The sequence below is a fragment of the Poecilia reticulata genome, chromosome 9 (assembly GCF_904066995.2).
Source record: "Poecilia reticulata chromosome 9, P_reticulata-male-v2, whole genome shotgun sequence".
Taxonomy (NCBI): domain Eukaryota; kingdom Metazoa; phylum Chordata; class Actinopteri; order Cyprinodontiformes; family Poeciliidae; genus Poecilia; species Poecilia reticulata.
Window position 1 is genome coordinate 26,599,627 of NC_088838.1, and position 22,266 is coordinate 26,621,892.

Genomic DNA, 22,266 nt, shown 5'->3' on the forward strand with positions numbered 1-22,266 from the left:
AGTTTAGTTAAGATCCCACAAGCCCTGATTGATTACATTTTCACATACAGCCATCCTACTTTGGCTGAATGATTGAAATCATTTGAAAACTGTATTTTGTAATTCCTCAGGTTATCTCTGTCTGATATAAAACCGTTTTGTGTGAGAGCAAACTTGTAAGGGGACAAATACTTGTCACCACACTGCATATCAATTTCTCATAAGGCTGCTCACTTTTTTATTCATCCAAGTGTTGCCTAGTTTGAATTGTGGTTTTGCTATTAATAGATATTTCAGGTCAGGAGCTCCTCCGGTGATCAACCCCCTTTACACCCGCTTCCCTCGGGATACGGTCGTCCCGGGGTCCTTCGCCGTGACCCTGACCTGGACTCTTCCAAACCGAACAACCGGAGCGTTCAATGTGACTAGCCCTCTCCCAGGAGACTGGTTCTTAGCCGCACATTTACCCAAGGATGAGGGCAAGATCTCAGTCAAGGTGAGCCCGGGCATTTATCAAAGCTAACTGACTTCCCAGAGCTCCACTGACAAACACATGCTGTGAATAAATCTGCCTTGATATTGACCCGGCAGGCCAATATTGCAGTCGCTGCAGCCTTGCAGTTAACATGGCGGAATTGTGGAAATCTCCCATCAAGCGTTTGCTTTTTAAGGCAGCAAATTAGATGCTTGAGTCACTCTTATGCTGCTCATTACTCGTCAGTGGTGACTGGTAACATAATTTTAATGAGATCAACTGCTATTTTTTTCATGCATGCTTAACTGCCTTTTATGGATGAAAAAAGGGAAAAAAAATGTCAGTAGTACCAGGATTTGTTTTCCTGCTTGTGGTGCAGAGTCAAAAGAAGCAGAACAGTATCAGAGAGTTTTACTTTATCTCATCCTGTTCTCCTACTTGGCTGCATAAACGCCTGCTGATTTCCATTTCGGGTGATTTATTTGTGACCAGCACGGTGCTCTGTTGTGCTTGCTCTGTAGTTTTCACTGGCTAACAAAAGTGCACCTAGTACACAACAATCAGAAATATCATCAGAGGTTTCTATCACATCAAATGCACAAAGGAATTGGTTTTCTTTTTGGGGCATTGGGGATGCAAGCTACCGTGGCTTAAAATGGGAAAAGCGTCTACTTTTACACCGTATACTCAGAAATACAAATATTCTGCTTTATGAAGCAATTTTAAAGGAAAAAGGGTTGATTTCAACTTGAAAAGGATGAAAAGAAAGAACAGGGAGGATCCAGCCTGCATTCTAAGGAACAAATAAGCAGCTTTTAGCTGTTGGTTCTTTGACTTACAAAAATTTCTGCTACTTGCAATAGATAGAGTTCAGACAACTGCTTCTGAACTCTACCTCAGAAGCAGTTGTCTGCTTAAAGCACAACTTTATTTGTTGTGCAAATAAAGTTGCTTTATCTTAATTTTAAAGATCAAATATGTGTGTTGGAAAAGTCAGTATTTGATGTCTTCATTGTTTTTATGTTTTTACCTTTTTAATCTTTTTTTTTCTTTTTTAAAAAATCTCTTTAATGTTTTTATCTTTACTTTTTAATTTCTTTTTATTTCTCTTTCTCACTGTTTACGTTTTAATGATGTACAGCCCCCCAGAAAACGTCCCAGTTAAACGACGTTTAAAGTTCTACGGGGTTTAGAGTCCCAGTTGACGGCGTTCAACTAAAAACCTAGAGGTTGGAGTCCTTGTCAAACGGTGTTTTTGACTAAAGTCCCAGAGGGTTAGAGTCCCAGTTAAACGTCAAAGGGGTGCGGGTTTTAATGTTTTTATCTTTTTTTAAAATCTCTTTCTCTTTCTCACTGTTTCTTTTTCTCACTGTATATTCAATGTCACATGCTGTTTTTATTTTAATTATGTGAAGCACTTTGAAATGCCTTGCTGCTGAAATGTGCTATACAAATAAAATTTGATTGATTGATTGATTGATAGAAAATGCTATTGATGGATATGTGTTGACCTTCATATGTTAGAAATCACCATCTACTAATAACTACCACCTCACTACTGTTAGAATAATCTATAAATATTTTAATGAAACTATTGGTACTGAACATTAAACGGTTTTATAAAACATTCAAACATAATCCCCCATTTTTATTTATTTTTACTTTCAGATATTTATTGTACCAACTCTATTAAAGCATCAAATTCTAGTAAACTGTCTTGAACTGTGAACAAATTTTCAACTATTAAGTAAAATATCATACTAAAACTCTTAAAGCACAGTTTTATATGTGCCATGAAGTAAGTAGTATTGGGAATTGTTACGTATTAGCCCATTGGCTGAGCCTGCTTAAGCCCTGCTCTTGCTCTTCTGGTAGCTGAATGATGGCAGCTTATGTCATCGGGAATTTTTCCACTTTCTAATTTAGTAGAAATCAGTCACTCTAATATGTTTATATTTTATTTTTGATGGTTTTGTCTTAGGAAATCCCTTGCACACATTTGTTGTTCCTGTTTATCTTCATGGATTTATTCCCATTTCAGCCCAGTGTGTTGGGCTGACTGAATTAGGAAAGTTGTGGTTTAAAACATCAATGATTAACTACCTTCATATACAAATCAAAGACTCAAGAGATTGTGCAAGTCAGTCTTAGCTGACTGCTGCAAGATGTAAAATTACCAAAATAAATAGGAGCGGTCAAAAGGGCAAAATGTAATTTGAAGGTCGCAGCAAGTAATCTATAATGACAGAACAAGATCTTACACTCCAATGATAGTAAGTGCAGTGATGTAAATCACACAGAATGGCAGGAAGTCAGAATTCAACACCAGATCTTGTATTTTCAAAGTAAAATTGTTTATTATTAAAAGTTGCTTCTATGAAAAGGATTAATAAAATCAATCAATCATATTAGGTAAAACAAAACAGAAGTCCCTGAAATGTGAAGCGCTACAACAATCTATATGTCCAAGAGAGCTGGACCTCCGTTCACTAAACCAAAGCTCTTCTTCTGAATCTTGATGCCAGTTATATCTGCTCTATCGCCACCTGCTGGTGTGATTATGTTACTTTAGGATTGAAACCTTCTTGTAGACTTTCACAAATGGAGGAAAACGAATAGCATAGCCTCAGGCTTGATCATAAAACCTCCAACTGGAATCCAACATGTGCTGCCCATGTTCCAGTAGATGAACAAGTCTGTGAAAACCTAAAACATTAATGACCCATTAATAAATTGTGCACAGGAAGATCCTCTTATAAAAATTTAATTGGTGGAATAATGTGCAAAATCTGTTCACACCAGCTACTGGAAGAATCTTCTTTAAAGAGCTGCTGACAGATAGGATTGTATTTAAATCATCCCGCACTGAAGTCAGTGCTGTCAGGTCAGCAACGAAAGTACATTACAAACAAAAGAATCAGAAATGAGCCCTGAATTTAACATAAATCTTTTAAGGTTGCGTTCATTGCAGCACTGTTGCATGAGATTGCCCAGGTAACGCTGAATTTAAACTGACTGTATACCCCAGAGTTGACCCTGAAAAACGCACAGCCTCTGTGGGCATGTCTGAAGAAAGGCATTAAAATAACGCAGTTAGGCAGGATTTCTTCAGGGAATCTTGGTGCTTCATGACTCTAATGGAGTTTGAAAGAACAAAAGAAAACCCCAGAAATTCTGCCTAAAGTAAACTACTCGCTTTCTATGTTCGAGATGGTCAAACTTAAGACTTTTGCCACCCAATACAAAGTAAAGCAACCAGATTTGAAAAATCAATTTTTGAAAGAGTCTTAATTAAAACCCAGCTTGCTCTAGAAGACGTTTGCTGCTGGTCGGGAGGACAGGCTGTAATAAATCAAGAGGTCACCCTTGCAGCTCCTAGAGTAATGACACGCCACGGTAATTGTTGCTTATGCACAAGGGGGTTAGTGATCGTATGATAGGGATGTAAGACCTCATTTTGCATTCACACCTGTCCTTTCACATTCATGTTCTATTCTTTTCCAAACACATTTTCAAGCGGATCATGTGTGGAAGCAAGACATGGACTCCTGGCTTTTAAGTCATTCTCAGTGCTTGCCTCATCTCTGAACCATTAATGGTTCAGAGCAACACAAATGAAATGGTGGGTGTGCATGCTACGCTGTGTAGCGGAGAGGAGGAGGACAGAGTCATATTAATCCAGGAGGCTGACAAGCTTAATGCACACAGTCCATTAGAGAATTTTTGGCCTCTGAATGATACCTAATCTTCTCTTTACCAGGTTTAGAGGAATATTAATGAGAAAACCGATGAAACACCGACTGAAACTGCTGCTGTGATGCCGTTTCAGGGTTTGTCTGAGGAATGCCAGTACCTGTTCCAACCACAGCTCATCGTCCAGAAGTTGATTGGGATTTCGGTGCTTTATCCTGGGTACTTTATTGACCAGATGATCCCAATCCATAACAGATCAGCACTTTACAAGTGAGTGTTTTCTTTTTGTCGGATCTTTAAAAGCAAGTGTGAGGATGGATTGTGTTTATTTGCTTTGGATTTATTTGCTTTTGAATTCTGCTAAAACTATGTTCTTGTTTTTATCGATTTGCTGACATCATTTAAAGGCACTTTGTAACTGAAAACCATTTTGAGTCATTGGATCAGGTCATAAAATTAATCGGTTCTTGCTAGATTATCCTTGTGCATTGCTAATAGAGTGAGTGAGTCACTGTTTATAATTAGTAATATGCATCATTCACTGCAACCCTCCTATTAAATAGTGGATGTCCCTGTAGAAAATACAACTTCAATGAAGCAACAGAAAAACAGTCTAAAGTAAGAACCTTTTGCATAAGGAGACACATGTCTGCACAGCTTATCTGAAACAAAGAATTTAACAGTGCTGTTTATATTTTATAAAGAAGGTTCATAAATAATGTTTTAAAGCCTTGAAAAAACTTGCATGAAATTGGAATATATAAGCAATGAATTGAGCAAATAATATAAAATTAACTCATTTTTTAAAATGACATTATTTTGAAGATCTTTTTCTTCAAAATTTAAATTTAAACTTGATTTCAGCACAATCTATATCCTTGAACATCCAGTGGTAGCATAAATGAATTCATTTTTTGAGGCATGTCGTTTCAACACAAATCACTCATCCAGCTTTTTATTTTTATTTTTAGAGTACCAGTTTTGCAAAATGTAGAATCTGTTTCAGGATTAATTCTGGTTAAACTGACTTTTATTCATAACAGTCACTATATACATTTCCCGGCAACAATGAAATGCCTTTTGTGTTTGTCTTACATATCCTAATGTGTACAATATTCTGTTCATACGGAGGATGTGGTTATTTGTGTCTGTTTGTGTTTGTGCAGGGTTTTCATTCCCAATTATATATCAAAGGTGAAGGTTCAGCTGATAAACTGCAGCACCAAAAACAAAAGCAGCGACACCTGTCCCGTGGTGCTGAAGATGAGAGCGCGGGCGCCGCCGGTGCACAACTCGAGTGCCCTCGACTGCAGGGAGTGGAACCCATGTGAATTAGTCACCCTCGTACCTGCCTGGGAGCAATGGTACTACATCCTCGTTGAGAGGTATCTGAGCAACTCAGATGTCTACTTTCGCATCGGTGTGCAAGTCACAGGTGAGACTGAATAAATACGAATAAGCTGTGTTTTTTTTTTTTTACCTCTTAGTTTAGCACCTCTGATTCTTTTAAGATGTTTGGTGGAGATTGTGATTAAGCTGTTTGAACAATTAAAAGGGATTTGTTTGACCATTTTCTTGGCTATATCAGTTAGTGTATCCAGAAAATAAGGTTTATCACCTATATACAATGGTTATATGCAGACCACACAAGGAATATGTGGAAAAAAGAACCAAATGAAATTTCCAAAAATTGGAAACGGCAGAAAAAGACGCCTGCAAGAAAATAAGTAATCGGTACTAGTCTGAAAAATCCTGATCTGCATATCTCTAGGCTGATGTTGTTGTGACTTTTTTACACTTATATGTTGTTCAGTATGATAAGTGACTGATTTACAATCATATGTTAAGCATAAATTACATGATTATTATTAATTGAATTGAACATGATTGTATATAATTACAAGGATGAAGTGAAATATATTTAAGTGCAAGACATGATTTATTTGAATAGAAGAAGTCTTTTATTTTGAAGAATGCTTAAGTATCTGGTTCTGTTTTGTCACTATCTTGCTTTGTTGATATTTTGGTTGTCTTGGTTACGAACAGCTGTTGCCGTTATCAGCTGTCGCCGTTTTCTCTCTTCAATAAAGAACTGAACAGAAAGGTTCAGTAAAAGACATACGAGCCTCCGTTTTGTTTGAAGAAGCTTCACTCCGTAACAGATGTCAACTCAACCTGCTGTTCATTCCAGACCATGTCATGAGTATTTTTCAGCAGAAACACTCAGTTAAGTTTTTAATTAAACCGCTTCTTCCGGAAGATTATACATTTGTTTATGCCAAGTGAACATTTATGTTTTCCCAAAAGTATAAAAAAATTTTGCCATTAAAGTTTAATCCTAAAGTGTTTTCGTTGATCCCAGACATATAGAACAACATCTTCCTGCTGGCAGTCGGTATCAGAGCTGGTGCATAACTCTCCTGAGTAATAATCAGTAATACGCCGCTGTATCTGTAGATTAGTGCTTTGTGTATAACAAATTGATCATAAAGTGTTTCTCAAAGTGATAAAAACTGATGCAAAGCACTCTTGACTAAGCATGCATTTGTGTCAGGTCAGTAGTGGGCTGACTATGGACACAAATATACATGAAGTAATAATGTTAAATAATCTATTCTACCATCAAAGCAGCATATTTGTCAATAAAGCTCTTCCTTGGTATAGTAGGGTTTTTTTGGGTGGAGTTACACAGTTTTAAAACACCTTAATTCCATAATAGCAAATAAAATTTGATAAGAATAAAAGTAAAGACATAATTATTGGAGCTGTTCTTTTGTGGAAAAGGATGAATACTATGTTAGTGTAGTTAAATTAAAACCTGCTACCACTTTAAATACATTTGCAGACTACTATTTCATACCCTTTTTTTGTTCATAGTCGTTTTCTGAATTCAAACTACATTTAATCAAAATAGTTTGTGTCCATGTCCACTAAACAAAAACTGTAAGTGGAAACATTTTGTCATTATTCCATCTCTAGATAGGAAATAAGCAAAACAAAATATCCTCAAGTATTAATTAGGTATATTGTCTTTGAACTATTTTTAATTAAAACAAACCCTTACTGTTCAAGAAAAACTTGATTTTATTCTTTACCATTGTACAGTTAGCATCTCAGATTGCTTTTCATAATTTTAAAAAAGCATGGTTTTGGTTTTACATTGAAATACTTCTCCTGCATATTGCAATGAATCATGAGAAATGTAGTGAAGAGGTTGTAGGGAGGAACTGATGTTAGGCACGTTTCACTTGGAAAACTGAAGAAAGATTCCTTCAGTTCAATAAAAGAAGCTTGTTCAAGAACAATGCACGATAGTTTAACCGGGACTGGGGGAAAGGACAAATAATCCACAGGCAACTACTACATGCTGTTAAGGAGTTTAGGATATTTTTTTATGCCTTTCCTGCAAGGGATGGCTCACAAATCTGTGGGAAGTCCACTCCCATGTAGCAATTCTCCCCCTCTGTTCCACGCCGTGCCGTGCACTTTGTGACCATGGCAACACAGACACTAATTATTCACACGCTGTCTCTCCTCCTGCCTGGCAGCCAGATCTTACTTGACCTTTTGCAGATTTGAATTGAGGAACACCTCAGGTTCAGAAGGGAGACCATCTGGAGTTCTCACCTCCTAATGCTTTGCTTGATAATCTTAATTTTTGTTGCTACATGCGTCTGAGATGGAAATGTGCAACCTTATTTGAATTCGTTCCAGTTTAAAAGCAAAGTCGATGGCTAGACAGTGCATAAGAAAAGTAGGTTACAATTTATTATTTATCATTGTTGTGTAGAGCTTTTTCACTGCAGGTGTTTTGCCCTGGGTGATTGGACAAAGAAGAGAGTTCATGCATTTTGCTATGTATTCAAGCAAGACAAAGACTTTTCTCTCAATTATTAATGTCATGAAACACGTGGTTACAACCCTTCTTTGTATAGCTGTCCTCATGTAAACCAACATAACTGTTGGCTTTATTCTGCATACTGGTCTTCATCATTTTCTGGAGCACGCATTATTAGGTATTTTTAGGTGAGCTTCAGCTGTTCTAACGTGTCAGAATCCTTCACGCTTCCTCAGAGACAACGGTATGCAAATGAGGGTGAGCTAGAAAATCCTTTGACAAATGCTTTTCCCTGGAGGACTGCTGGTATTTGATGCTTCCCAGCCAGTTGTCATCAATGACCATTTTGCAGTGAGTTGCTTTGTGTTGAAAGAGAGAGCGTACTGTTAGCAATTACAGTGAATCTATGTCTCATTAAGAATCAGTCTGTGGCTCTGGAAGCCAGCTGAAGGCAGTCATTTGAAACATCTTGTAGGATTTAGCTACTTCGAGCCATTTTTCAACTGTCTTCCATTCCGTTTTTGTTTGACATTTCATTTTATTGATTATTTTTATTACACAAATGCAACTTTAATGCTAAGATTTTAAAGCCAATAAAAATGTCCCTGAATGCTGAACTTATGTAGGAATGACTCTGGAAACCTCCACATTTTGTATGTTACAACCAAATACTTCACTGTATTTTTTATTTATTTTTTCCATCTAGCCAGAACACCTTTTTTTGCCATTTTCCCCATGTAGCTCAAGGCAAACATTAAAGGGGACTCAAGATTTGGCCTTGCCTCTCTTCAGTGAAGGCCAAATTTATTAAGTACAGTACTGTAAGTTTTAATATGGACACATTGTCCCAGCCTAGATGTAGATCTCTGGAGCTCCTCTAGATTTACTGTAGATCTTTTGGCTACTTCTAAGATTAGATTAATTCCCTTCTTACCCACCCTGTCAGTTTAGCTGGAATACCAAAAGGTACAAAACACCTTTCAGATTGCTGTTTGTCAAAAGTTATACATCCCTTTCCTTCCACTAAATTATGCTGAACTTTACTTTGTTCTATAAACGGAATTTGTTTGAAATATGACAAAAGAAAAAAGACAATAATTTATCCTCTTTGAAATGTTATCTTTCCCCGATCAGATTGCTCCAAACCCAGCTCATCGAAGGACCGAGCGCAGTCCAGCTCGTCCATGAACATGCCTCAGTCTTTTGGAACAGCGATGGGCTTCTCCCTGTCAGACACGCTGCTGATGGCATCGCTGCCTGGCCTGGCTCAGAACGCTAGTCACCTGCACACCTCAGAGGACAGCATCATTTACCTCGCCCCCACTGCAGACACGAACAAATGCTGGCCCATCCGCCCCACCCTGCGTAACGAGCTGGATACCTTCTCTGTGCACTTCTATGTCTTCTTTGGTCCAAACATATCCATTCCACCTGACCGGGCCGCTGTGTTTGCCATCAACCTGATGCCTGTTTTAGACAGCGGAGGGGTCCTCAATATGGAGCTCAAATTAAACCTGGTAAGTTCTAGAATAAACAACATTTTATGTTGTTCAATTTTCAAATTGATATGTTCCTATATCACTTCTTGTCTGTAGAAACTAATCTAAGATTTTGGTCTGCGCAGCATCGCCGCCTGTTTTCTAATGCTGTGACAGACAAATTGACAAAGCACTACAATCTCCTCCAATTTGCAGCTGATTTGCTTTTTTACTGTTTGCTTTATTTTTGTAAAATATTTGCAAAGCAGTTTACCCTAAATAGAGGAGCCTCCCACCCTACAATTCCAGCAGATGGGGGCAATTGGCACTTGTTTTTATATGATCACAGTTCTCTCTGCTGGAGAAAACGCTTAGAGATACAGAAAAATGTTTCACTTTTTCACATTATAATTACCCATAGCAAGGTACCCCCATGGGTACCTTGCTATTTTGTTTTTATTTCTGCATGACTGTGACTGGAATGTTTAAACTGAATGGATGGATAAATGGAAAAGTACATCTTTTTTAGAAAGGGATACTGTAAATGCCATCTGATCATTTTAATTTAGGGAAAATATGTAGCAATCTACGACAACCTTTACATATAAAAAGCTTTTTTGTGCCTAAGGGACATAGATGATGCCCAAACTGAAGGGACGTCAAAGTTTCGACAAGTGCTTCAGTCTTTAACCTGATGAGAAATTCTTCAAAACTCTGAGTAATTTCTATTGTTGCATTGTCATTTTCAAATAAGTGAGTAGTTCAATCTGGATTACAAGAGAGTGGCATCAACTTTCAGAATTTTGGAGCACATGCTAAATCAGATTCGTGAACAATTAGCCCTCACTAATAGTTTTGTGCATCTGCCCATGAATCTATTTTCTTTTACACAAGATCAGATTCTAATCAGGGGCCACATGTACAAAGGGGGGTGTGGATTTCCTGCTGAAATACCTAAACAAGAAAACAATGTGCTGCCAAATAACTCTTGATGTATGAAATTGTGTGTACTAATGGATTCAAGCACATTTTCTTCTTCCATTCCAATCAACAGAGAAACTGAGCACACATGGAGACATGCCAGCCACTTTCTTTGGCACACCTCATTTAAATATTCAGAAAAAATAAAAAAGTATGATCTGTGATTCTCCTTTCTGCCTGATAAAAAAATAATGTTTAGATGACGGAAGTGGGACCTCATGAAATATAAACCGGGTTGCTTTTACATAAAAATTCATAAATATTAAGAAAGTGTCATTGTTGTAAATAAAACACTCTTATAGTGAATAAATGCAGACATGTGATGGGGAAAGAACATTTCCACCAGTGCTGGATGCAGAGGCATTTTTAGGGGCTTGCTAGAATGTTCTGAAACTGCAGCCTATAAGATATACAGAAAAATCTATCTCTTATAGATACATTTTTAGAAATGTACATTTATTGAAGTGTATACATGTGCAAGTATTAATTGCATGTATGTGGATAAATTAATATTATCATGTTTCTGATGCGTACATTAATTATTTGTACATAATTTGCAGTTTCCCTGCAAACTCTGTTGGTGTTGAGTAACTCTAGTACCATATGTACCGCAGCTGTGAAGATGGTGTGAGACTGCACACACAATCAGTCATCACTTCTGCAAGCCTGCCTCAGGGCAGCTGTGGCTAGCATGTAGGTTACCACCATCCATGTGTGAATGTGTCTATTAATCGGTGAATGACCAATTGTAGTGTAAAGCACTTTAGATTCTTTCGACTTGATAAAGTGCTATACAAATCCAAGCCAAAAAGAAGTGAGCCACATTTCTGTGAGTTGACCTCTTTGCACTTGAGATGCCTGGATGCACGTGTAAAAGACAGACTTGGTGTGGGAATAGAAAAAGGTCACACAAAAAAACACCCCAGTGTCAGAGCTGTGACATATGTCTCTAAATGAGACCAAACAAAATGCAAAAATCCATCTGTCAGATAGGGGAGGCATTAGAATGCACCTGCAGTGCCTCTGAAGATCTGCAGGGAATCTAAAAAGCTGCCAGATAGTTTTAAACTTTTCATTCATAATAGAGATCAAGCCAGCAAGTATTGAAATACGCAGAGGATTAGGCATGAAACGGAAATCTTTTAGATTGTTTGGTTCAAAGGAATGTCCTGACATTTCAGAAAATATCCTTCTTTTTGCTTCCCTCCCAGGAGTTTGACTGCTATCAGATTCACATCTGTGCATGCAGAAAATGTATTGTTCAAGGACATTTTTTAGCCTAAAAAGCATACAATAAACTTGTCGCCTGAAGATCTGTTAGGCATAATGACCATCCGCTTAAAAATAAAATCAGAAGTGAAAGGAATAATTTTGTTGAGTGAAAACAATTCCAAGCAGTTTAGCATGTGTACATGGCAGGTTTGAAGTTGTTGAAATGCCACTGCAGCCTCCATGCTGCTCCTCTCTGCTGTCAGAATTTGCGATAGGCAAGGCTAAACACATCCTTCATCTCCACTACACACACAGAGATGAAATTGATAATCGATCTTTTAGTCTAACCCCTGCCAAGAAGGTAAACAGGACTATTTCCCAAAATGTCGGATACAAACACAAACAGAAAGCTTATGAGGAAATAGAAATAATTGACAGTCATTAAATTGTTTCTTCAGAGACTGAGGTTGATTTAGTCATTTCCAGGGAGATCAACTTGTAGACTAGGCTTTTTGTTTTTCTTGTTAAATCAATCGTGTTTCTATGGCTATGCATATGATTTATTCATTATACATTTTTCATATTTAACTTCATGAAAAGTTGTTATGGCATGTTTTTCTTCAAATTTCACTGCGAAAACCTGACAGCACCTGAATGATGCAACATGTTTCAGTTGATCTTTTATTATTATTATTATTATTATTATTATTATTATTATTATTATTATTATTATTTCTTTTTTAAAATTTTCATTTTCAGCTAATGACTCTTTGAGATTGACTTTCCTAATGCTAAAAGTATTTCTTGTGTTTCAGACTTCTAGTTTATTTAGCATATTGAAACACTTAATTTGCTACATTCTTGTTGGTTATACTGGAGGCTCCAATTCTGCTTTTCAAACTTGCACGGTTGTATATTCGTGCATATTCTAGCCATTTTTATGTGGGAGTGTAAATGTTGAGTTTGGGGCGTGGCCAGCAGCAGATTATCTTGAGTGACAAGAGGCCCCAAAACATCTCATTCTGAAAGGAGCTGAGAACAGAGCAGACTAAAATCCCATTATCTAACAATGATTTTCTGCATAAACAAAAAAATGTAATGAACATGTTTTGTATATAACCCATGGACTTATCGTAACCTGTTCAAGGAAGCATAATAGGTCACCTTTAAAAGTAAAAAGATATAAGCAAAATCTATTTCTTTAGAAGCAGAATATTAAAAAGTAGGAATTTATATTTTTGTACAGAACCATAATTATGCTTTTCCTGCCTTGAGAGCATTTTGTGTGCTATTTTGACTTTGGATAAGCAGTTTTGGTGCATTCCTGTCACGCAAAGAACTAAGGGATAGAGCAGACCTCGACTTAGGCTTGAGTTAGTAGACAGATTTTACTTCTGCAGAAGTCACAGGGGCGGAGTGTTGTGATGCAACCTGTTTGGTGTGATAGTTTTCAAAACTGTAATAAGTATTTTTCAGAGGCAGTGTCATCGTATGTAATCTATGAACAGATTTCTCCCCATTGGCGATGATCTGTCTCTTGCTCTTCACAAATTCAGAGTTTAGTCAGCAGCTGCTGGTGGTTGACTTTAGCAGATTTGCAAGATTTTTGAGGACAAGAGCTGAAGCGTTTGTGTAATTTAAATTCACCTCTGTCCCATAGAGCCTAAGGGATGTGTATGACTCTTATCTCCACTGATTCCTCGGGTGTCAGGTTATTGATTTAATCTCTTTTGATGTGTTCTTAAAATGACTCTTTTGGTAGGGCAGTGCAGAGGGGGAAATTAAAGGCAGCGTACTGAGAGCATTTATTTTAGACTACATTATTGTCCTTTAGATGTTTTTCCCAAGCTGGGCTTGGAGACCACAACAATGGTCTTAAAATGAGTTGGCAAATGAAGAAGTATAGCACAAGAGATTCAAAGAAAAGTTCTAAAAATGCAAGAAATTACACATAAACAAAAGTGCCATAAACATGAATCATAAAATTTCCAGAGTAAAATTTAAGGTGAGTCTTGCAGTTTGGTTTAAATTGGATCATTAACAAGATAATCAAAGGTCAAGTAGCAAATTGAGGCTTCCTGAATCGCTGAAAAATAAAAAATAATGGGTCTTTCAAATTACGGGCTTCAACCTTATTGAATCGTTTGTTGCAATATGATAATCATCCTGACATTCTTAGCTTGTGTATCCTGGTTGGACGTCAGTTTCCTGAGAATAACAGTAAAATCTAAAATGATGCAATTTTTTTATCTTTTTCAGGAAAGTGAGGTGAACTGCTCTGCATGGTTTCATCTGCACACACACTAATGGGAATTGTAGCATGATGGTTTAATCTCTGTTTTATCCAGTTTCCTGACAGTTTTCCTTATGGCATAATAAAAAATAATTTATCTACACTTTATTATTCGAACAGTGAATTTTTCCCAGGGGACTGACATGTACCTTATAGTGAGTAATAGCTTCTCTTTGGCCTCTCTACAGTAAAAGCGTGACTGAGGGAGAACTGCATTGATGATTGTCCTTCTATGAGGGTCACCCACCTCTATAAAGAAACATCACGTCTGCTTTTCTTGGATCTCATCAAAAGTTTACCTTTTAGCCCAAACTTTAGGAAGTGTGAAAGACTGGGTTGTTTGCAGTCGTTAGGTGAATTTTAACAATATGAAGTTAAAGGATGTGCGATAAGCTCACTTGTGAATAAATATTCCTCAGTCAATTGTTTATATTAAAACAAAGTGGAAGGAAGTTGAAGCAGCAGAAGCTGCTTCAGTGATGGGCCACATTTAATCACAGAGTGGGGTCAGTGGAGGCTGAGGTGCAGGGTCCAGAGAGGTTGTATACTGTCTGCAGAGATAAAGATCTTAAAACTTCATGGCCTTCAGATTAGCTGAAGAGTGTGTGAGCTTCATGAAATGAGTTTTCATGCCTGATCAGCTGCATCCAAAGCTCACATCACCAAGTGTAGTACAAAGCTGCAGATACAGTGGTAGAAGTCATGCCTCCACTGTAGCAGAGTAGACACCTGTGATATGACGAATCATGCCTCGCTATCTGGCAGTTCAGTTGATGAGACAGGGTTTGGCAGGAGAACAAAACGTACCTGATTACATCGTATCAAGTCTAAAGATTGGCTCAGAGGAAATTAAGGCGTGGAGAAGTTTTTTAGGAAATTGGGTTCAGCACACCAGGACATAAGTGTATGAATTTATTTTCCCAGCTTTGTGGGAAAAAATAATTATCTCTCTTTGATAATGAAGGTGTACCAGTGAACAAAATAAAGTCCATGAAGACATTAATGAATTGGTTTCTGTGGAGGAATTTGACTGGCCTGCACAGTCCAGACATCAACCCTCAACAGTCCTGAATAACTTTGGGATGGATTAGAGTGGAGACTTGAAGCCAGGCTTTCTAGTCCAACATCAGTGTGTGACCTTGCAAATGCACTCCTGGAAGTATGATCAAACATTCCCATAATTAGACTCCTAAACCTTGAGGAAATTTCACAAACTCTTACCTGCAAAAGTTGGGCTGCCATTAAATTAAACATATGAACTGAAGGAGCAGTGTCACTCAAGTGTATATGTGTGGGAATCAGATCAGCAAATTACTCTAATAATGTTTTAGTCAAGGATCTTTCCTTTTCAAAGTGTTTGAGGTCAGGTTGCTCTGGCATAGTCGGTGCTTTGACAAAGTCCTATTAAACAACTTGTTGGAGATTTTTCTTACCATATTGACTTGATTTTATCTCTCACACACACACACACACCATCCCCAGTGAGACCTTAGACAGGCTGTCTTACGCTTTCTTAATTATGTCCAGTGAATAAAAGAATTCACAAGTGATTGCAGTCAAGTGTAAAAGCTGCATAAGAACAGATGTGGTGCGCGTCAGAGGTGGAAGTCGTATGCCTGAACAGTTTCAAGTATGTTTTTTAGTTTTATTTGATTAAAAATTGCTTTGAAAAACTTGTTTTGGGTTTGGTTTGATAATTTTCATTTATTTAATATGTGAATAAAACAAAAGAAAATCAAGTAAAAATTAGAAAGCTTTTCATCCATTACTTTATTCTTTTTTCAGATGGAAATGTATAATCAAAAGCCTGGAATGTGTTACTGTTACTAAGCAACATCAAAATGCTCAGTTTTTAATCACGTGCAATGCCTTACAAAAATATTCATATCATTAAAACATTTCGACATTGTCATTGTATTTTAATTGGATGTAATGTGATAAAGAGAAATTAAGTGGCAAATAATTTTGAAGCAGAAGGAGATTATTACAAGCTTTTAACTTTTTTTTTTTTTGCTTAAATTAAAAACTGAAGTGGCATGCTTTTACATTCAGCAAATAAAGGAAGATAAAAACACATTTTGCTGCTAATAGAGGTAAACATTTTACTCAATCTTTTTTTGCAAAAAAAAAAAGTGTGTTTCTGTAGACAGTTTTGCCACATATTCTTATTTAGATATTGGTCCGTACTTTAACTAAGCCATCCTAACTCAAATATAGTTTGGTCTAAACTGTTCCATTTTCAACTCTGTGTTTGGAGATATTGTTTTGCTGGAAAGTGAACATCCACCTCACTCTCAAGTCTTCGCCAACATTAACATATTTTCCTTGGTTTGGAGTGGTGCCCATACTCTTTACATATTCAGACTATGTTTTTTTAAAGCACGTTGACTCTATTAATTAGCTGACTTCTTACGAGAATTGGATTTTATTTTGGTGAAAGTCAAGAGGGCTGGCTTTTTTGTTTAGCTGTGGACATAAACCGCTATGCTGAATATATGCTGAACAGATGATGCATTTCAACTTTGTGGTTGTGGTCAGTTGAATTTTTTAAAAGCAAAACTGCATGATTTCCTTCTCCTATTTATGCATTAAAAGTTCTTCTTCTCTTGCTTTATTCATGAAATTTCTTTTCGTTTTTTTCCCCCTCGTCCTGAAACCTTGATTAGTAATTTGTTGGTAGATGGCACTCCAAACTGAATTATGCCTCTGCCACTCACATTCAGCCATCATAACTAACTGATGCATAATGGATCCAGCATATAAATCACATTGTTAAATGTGATTGATGTGGCTATGTTTTACAACAATGCTACAAAGTGCTTTACATGCACGGGACATAAATAATAGTATAAGCAAAAAAATAAATAAGCAAATAGCAATAAAATTACAAACATGAATCTATAACGGGGTTTAAACCAGAACCAGAAATTATGGTTAATTAAAAGCAAATCACATAATGACCTGGAGGCAAAGCTATTTATGAGATGTGTTAAATCCCCTTAAAAGAGCTGGCCTTTGTATCTGGATAGTACAGATATGGAGTGCCGAAGGTAGATAAACCTAGAAGACAAACGGAGCCTCGGAAGTTATCGTAAAAATCTTAATTTAGGCACCACACAGATCTGCAGAGCAGAGTTTCAGAGCAAAACGGTTTCCTGGTTTCACCCGCGCCGAGGGAGTTCAGATAATAAATCTGCGAAAGATGAAATGCGCAAAATAATCATGTGTATCTTGAGATAATCTCACTTCCTTAATTCCCAGTGTTTACCGGTGAACCAGGATGTTTACGACAAGTGAAGAGAAGGGATTGCCCAACACATGATCTCCTGTAAAGATAGTAGAGTTCAGCAGTAGATCAGCCCTGAGACATTCTGACTCCTTTAAGCTGAATGCTTTCTGTGAGGTGTGACGGGGATGGATGTAGGTGCAGTTTCTTGGAAAATGAAATAAAATCAACAGACTTAATTTTTATGCTTGACTGTAGCTTCCATGCATCTGTGAAATTCCATATTTGGTGTCGCATCTTCATTTGGATAGGCTTTATTCAGTGGGAGATATTATACATCTGAATCCTCAGTAAGTCATCATCTATTCATCCATCTGTTTGTCCACCCATCCATTCATCCATCCAGCCATCCGTTTATCCACCAATCTGTTTTTCATCCATATATCTATTTGTCTACCTATCTTCCCACCTGTCAGTCTGATACTTGGTCTGTCCATACCTCCATCAGTCCAGTGCTGTAGTTTTTTTTTTTCTTAAATCAGTCAGTTTTCTTAAATCAGTCAGTTTATACAAAAAAAAGAGAAAGGGCCGGAGGGAATGAGCAGAATACCCATTTTAATTTGTACCGGGCCTTTATCGTGGCTTTTCTGGCTGACGCAGCATAAGCAGAATTGATCTACAAGAGATCATGACAGTTCATGTCTGCCATGTAAAATCCATCCAACCATCCCTATATCTGAGAATTGCTACGGCAATGGATCCATGAGCGTTCCAGAAAAGATTTATAGTCCCTCCAATGAGTTTTTTGGTTTTCCGCTGAGTTTTCCCCCCTAACGGGACCTGCCTGAAAAAACTCGAAAGGACAACAAGAATGACAACCTGGTGATGAGCAACTGAACACTTCCTCTGTATCCCTGGCTGGGTTCTCCCTCAGGGATGAGGAGAGGGGCTGTCGACTGCTTGTATATGGAATCTTGTTCTTTCAGTCATTTGTCCATTTATCACAACCATAGGTCAGAACGTAGATTAACCAGTAAATCAAGGACTTTGCTTATCATCTCAACTCCTTCTTCACTGTGATGGATCAGAGCAGCAGATACATCAATGCAGCTAAGGCCCCAATCCCTGCTTCACTATATCATTACTCATGAACAACATAGGGCATATTTCAAATTATGCCTCCTTAGGCACTGATTGACCTCATGCCTGCAGGAAGCAGTCCACCTTTTGCTGGTTGAGAGATATAACATTTGACTTAAAGGAATTGACTCTAATTCTTTCTGCTATGAAGAATCTGAGTGGATGGCAGAAATTCACAGCGGCACAAACCAAATATATTACGCTATATTTACGTATCAAAAGTTAAGAAACCATGACCCCTTTGCTTCCTCTTGACCAGTGTCTGGCAGACGCTTTCAGTTTTCACTTGAGTGTTTCTTACTTAATTCTTCATCTTCAGATTTTAGGGAAGAGTTGCAATGAAGCATAGGGGGAAGAATCGTCTTAAAATGCCAGTGGACTTGATTTAGTTTAACCATCAAGAGAGTACAGACCAGATGGTGAGTTTAGGAAGCCTGAAATCTCAGCACCTGGCAAAGTGTTTGTCATTGCATTAATCAAGAACATTCCCAACTCCTTCCATATACACTATGCTTATTTTCTGTTCTGTGGAGGTGAGAGAAATCTTATAAATCCTAGAAATAATTGCCTTAAGATCTCCCCATTCCCTTTGGCACAAGTAAATGCATTTAATAGTTGGAGAATTGTTCTGTGATTTCCTTTTTTTTTTATCTCAGACAAAATGACATTTACTGTTTTTGAGGGTGTTTACCCACTACAATAATTTAGTTGGACAGATTTTATATTAGCTATAAACCACTTCATTGCTTTATTCACAGGAAAGGACAAGACAACTTGTAAAGTGTCTGTCAGATAAAGTGCTTGAATACCCTGTGATAATTTATGAATACATTTATTTTATTACTGCTTTTTGTCCTGTTGTTTCTATACCGACACTAAATCTGATTGCCTCCGTTTCTGTTTCTACCGCATGAGCTATGTTATATCGACATATGCAGCTTCCAACACTTGAATAATTCTTCTGAATTTCCTTTTAATGCATGAGCATGTTATTGTATAATTGATGCTGCGAGGAGATAAACTGCCAACATCTTCATCTAGGTGCCTCTGGCAGACAAACGTTGAGCGGTTTCACTTGATTTGTTAGTTTTAAAGTATATTCTTTCATGGCTGAGGGGCGCAGAGGCCTAAGGTAATCATGAACAGCATGAGCTCACCGCCAAGACGACGGCAGATGGTTGATGGTCGTATGGATGATTGGCATTTTCTTCTGTTTCTTCTCCCTGCAGTCGACGCTGAAAGGAGCAAATCTGACTGTGTTCGGCTGCCTTAATCACGGAATGCCTCTCTTCTTGAGAGAAAATTCATCGCTAAAATGTGATTCAGGTACGTTGGATTACCCTGTGACAAAAATAAATGTGGAATATTTTGGGTTCCTACCAGAGGTCGCAATAACCAAATATTTTCCATCTTTGACTGGATTTTTAAAACGGTGGAAAAATCTGAACACCATCTGTTATTTTCACAGACTACAATTCACCCGTCTGACCACCATGTTTAGACATGCAGACATAGAGTAGATTGCAGAGGCAACTATCAAAATAGATTCTAGTAAGAGCATCTTAAGCACCCGTGGTTGACCAGCTGAACCACTGGTGCAGAAGGAGCACAAGCTGTGGGATTTCCGCCTGCTGCAGTGAGTGCATGAAGGATCCGGAAGCCCCTCGTGCAAAGAGTCTTGTCGATTTATTATCCCCAATTGGAGAAATTTTCCCAGATTTAAGAACTTTGACTGGACTGTTTTTGTAATTCCAGTGTTTAGTGTGGCAGCAGAACACTGAGTCAACACCAAAGTCATCTGTCTGCAGCAAAAAAATCCAACATTTTATGAGAGCAGCTTCTGTGTGCAATTCAGCTTCATGAGGAATAAGACAAAGTTGTGAGACTGTGCATTCAGGCCACAGCTGAACGCACAATTAAGTGCAATAGTTTAGTTTCATTGTTTAAATGTTTTTGAGGCCACTATCAGTGTTTTTTGTCATTGTGGAGAAAAAGTTACATGTATTCATCTGCTTGATGCGGGATGGTGTGATATGGATTCTATGTTTAGTTTTGAATTTTGGCTAATTGAATTCATTTCAATATGTCATTTTTATCTTAAAAATGAATGCAGATTATAAGGATTTATTTGACCTTGTCAGTAAAAAAATCTAACTCATCCAATTCTGATTCCTTCACAGTTTCCAGGCATAGATGCGTAAAGAATAGAAGTTGGAACAAATCTTTCATATCTTCAAATGATTCATCTGTCAATTTGTACATTCATTACTTTTTTCACCATTCTGATCATTTATTCATCCTTCATCAAAGATTAACAAAACTTGAATACCTGGAAACTTAAGCAAAAACATCTGAATTTTTTAATTTAAATTGAAACAGTAAGTTATTTGTTTTAATTTTCTGTGTTTATGTAACTCAACAAGTTTATAGAGTTTTATTGGTGTTCTCTTTTTTTCAATCAGAATCAGTTGCTGGGTTTTTCCTCTCTGCCAACGTGTCCTCTAATATTACCAAACTGAGAATTCCCTACCCACAAACAGGAACCTGGTACCTCAGTCTGCGCTCCTTATGTGCCACTGAACACGGGTAAGATTACTATGGTGTCTCAGAGAAATTGAATTCAGCTGCAAAGAAATCACATCTTTACAAATGTGTATGTGCATATTTGCTTTCTTGACACAGACATAATATAAGACATATGATAGCATTTTTATATTTATGGTCTTAAGGTTTTTGACAGCTATTCCACTTGAACTTAGCAAAAGACAAGAATAACAGGCCTGAACTGCTCTGTGTATATCAGAATCCCTCTGACAACACAGGAGCGAGGTATCTGTCATCTGTTCCAGCTCTCAGCAGGAAGGTGAATAAACACATTTCCCAAAATATCTAACTGGGCCTTTAAAGTGGAAAAAAGTCTATAAAGTGTACTCTCTGGAGTATTTACCCAGAAAGGAAAAAAAAAAAGGATTTACAAGCAAAAATTCACTGAAATGAGCTGGTTGACTGTTGCTCATAAATTCTTGATGTTCTCATAATCAGTTCACAGCCTCAGTCCCAACGCCCCACAGCAACCTTGGTGAGACATTGTTTGCTCTGTTCTGAAGGAAGACAATCACAACACAGGATGTAAAGTATTTTTATAGCACATCTTCAAACAGTCGCTACTTTGTTTACCAAATTTAATAATTTAGCCCAGTGATTTGGGGAACACGCTTTTCTCCCATCTGTCATCTGGCAGCACAATTTGGCCTTTAGATGGACATGACATGGAAGAGTATGTCTGTGTTGTACATTAATAAATGTAAGGTAAGTATGATGATTCAGTCATGCATGCATTTCGTATCATCTCTAAAATGTTAAAGGTGAGCTGTGATTATTTTAATGCCATTACAGTATGAAAGGTTCATACTGGATCTTTACCAGCAATAGCACATCAAGCAGAACCAAACTGTCAGCATGTTGTGCTTTCTGTAAAGGGCACAGCTCATATTGTTTGTGGACTAGATTATATCTTATGATATCAAATGTTCTCTCCAACTGTTTGTGCTCTGCAGATGAATTCAATAAGTACACAAATTTTTTCATAGAGGGTTTATTTTAAGTATGCGTGAGAGACGTTGCGGAAAGAAGATGTAAAAAGAAATAATGCTATAAAGTTATTCAACAAAACAATTTTTGCACATTTTGTATTGTTGAGCAGATTGAGCAATTTTGCCGAATCTTTAATGATTCAAAAAATCTGAAAGGAATTGAATTAAATATTAGGTTTTGCAGGATCTCTTGGGAGTTCCAGTTGAATTTGCATTACAGATAACAGATGGTGTGGGACCTGTACTTATCTTCATTTGAGAGCCTAACTGAGGTTTGGAAATGGTGATGGCATTCACATAACGGTGTGTTACATTTCACACGCTAAATTAGTCCAGGCTCGCTTCAGCTGAAAAGTGG

At 37.4% G+C, this 22,266-nt stretch overlaps 1 protein-coding gene across 1 annotated transcript in view; it reads left to right on the forward strand.

Annotated features, from left to right (window-relative positions):
* Positions 1-22,266, forward strand: part of tmem8b (transmembrane protein 8B) — a 52,163-nt gene that overhangs the window by 7,465 nt on the left and 22,432 nt on the right. Inside the window, exons 3-8 of the mRNA XM_008418052.3 lie at positions 268-475; positions 4,284-4,417; positions 5,314-5,582; positions 9,120-9,502; positions 19,545-19,641; positions 20,778-20,901. Coding sequence (XP_008416274.1) covers positions 268-475; positions 4,284-4,417; positions 5,314-5,582; positions 9,120-9,502; positions 19,545-19,641; positions 20,778-20,901 — 1,215 coding nt within the window. The remainder of the gene's footprint in view (positions 1-267; positions 476-4,283; positions 4,418-5,313; positions 5,583-9,119; positions 9,503-19,544; positions 19,642-20,777; positions 20,902-22,266) is intronic.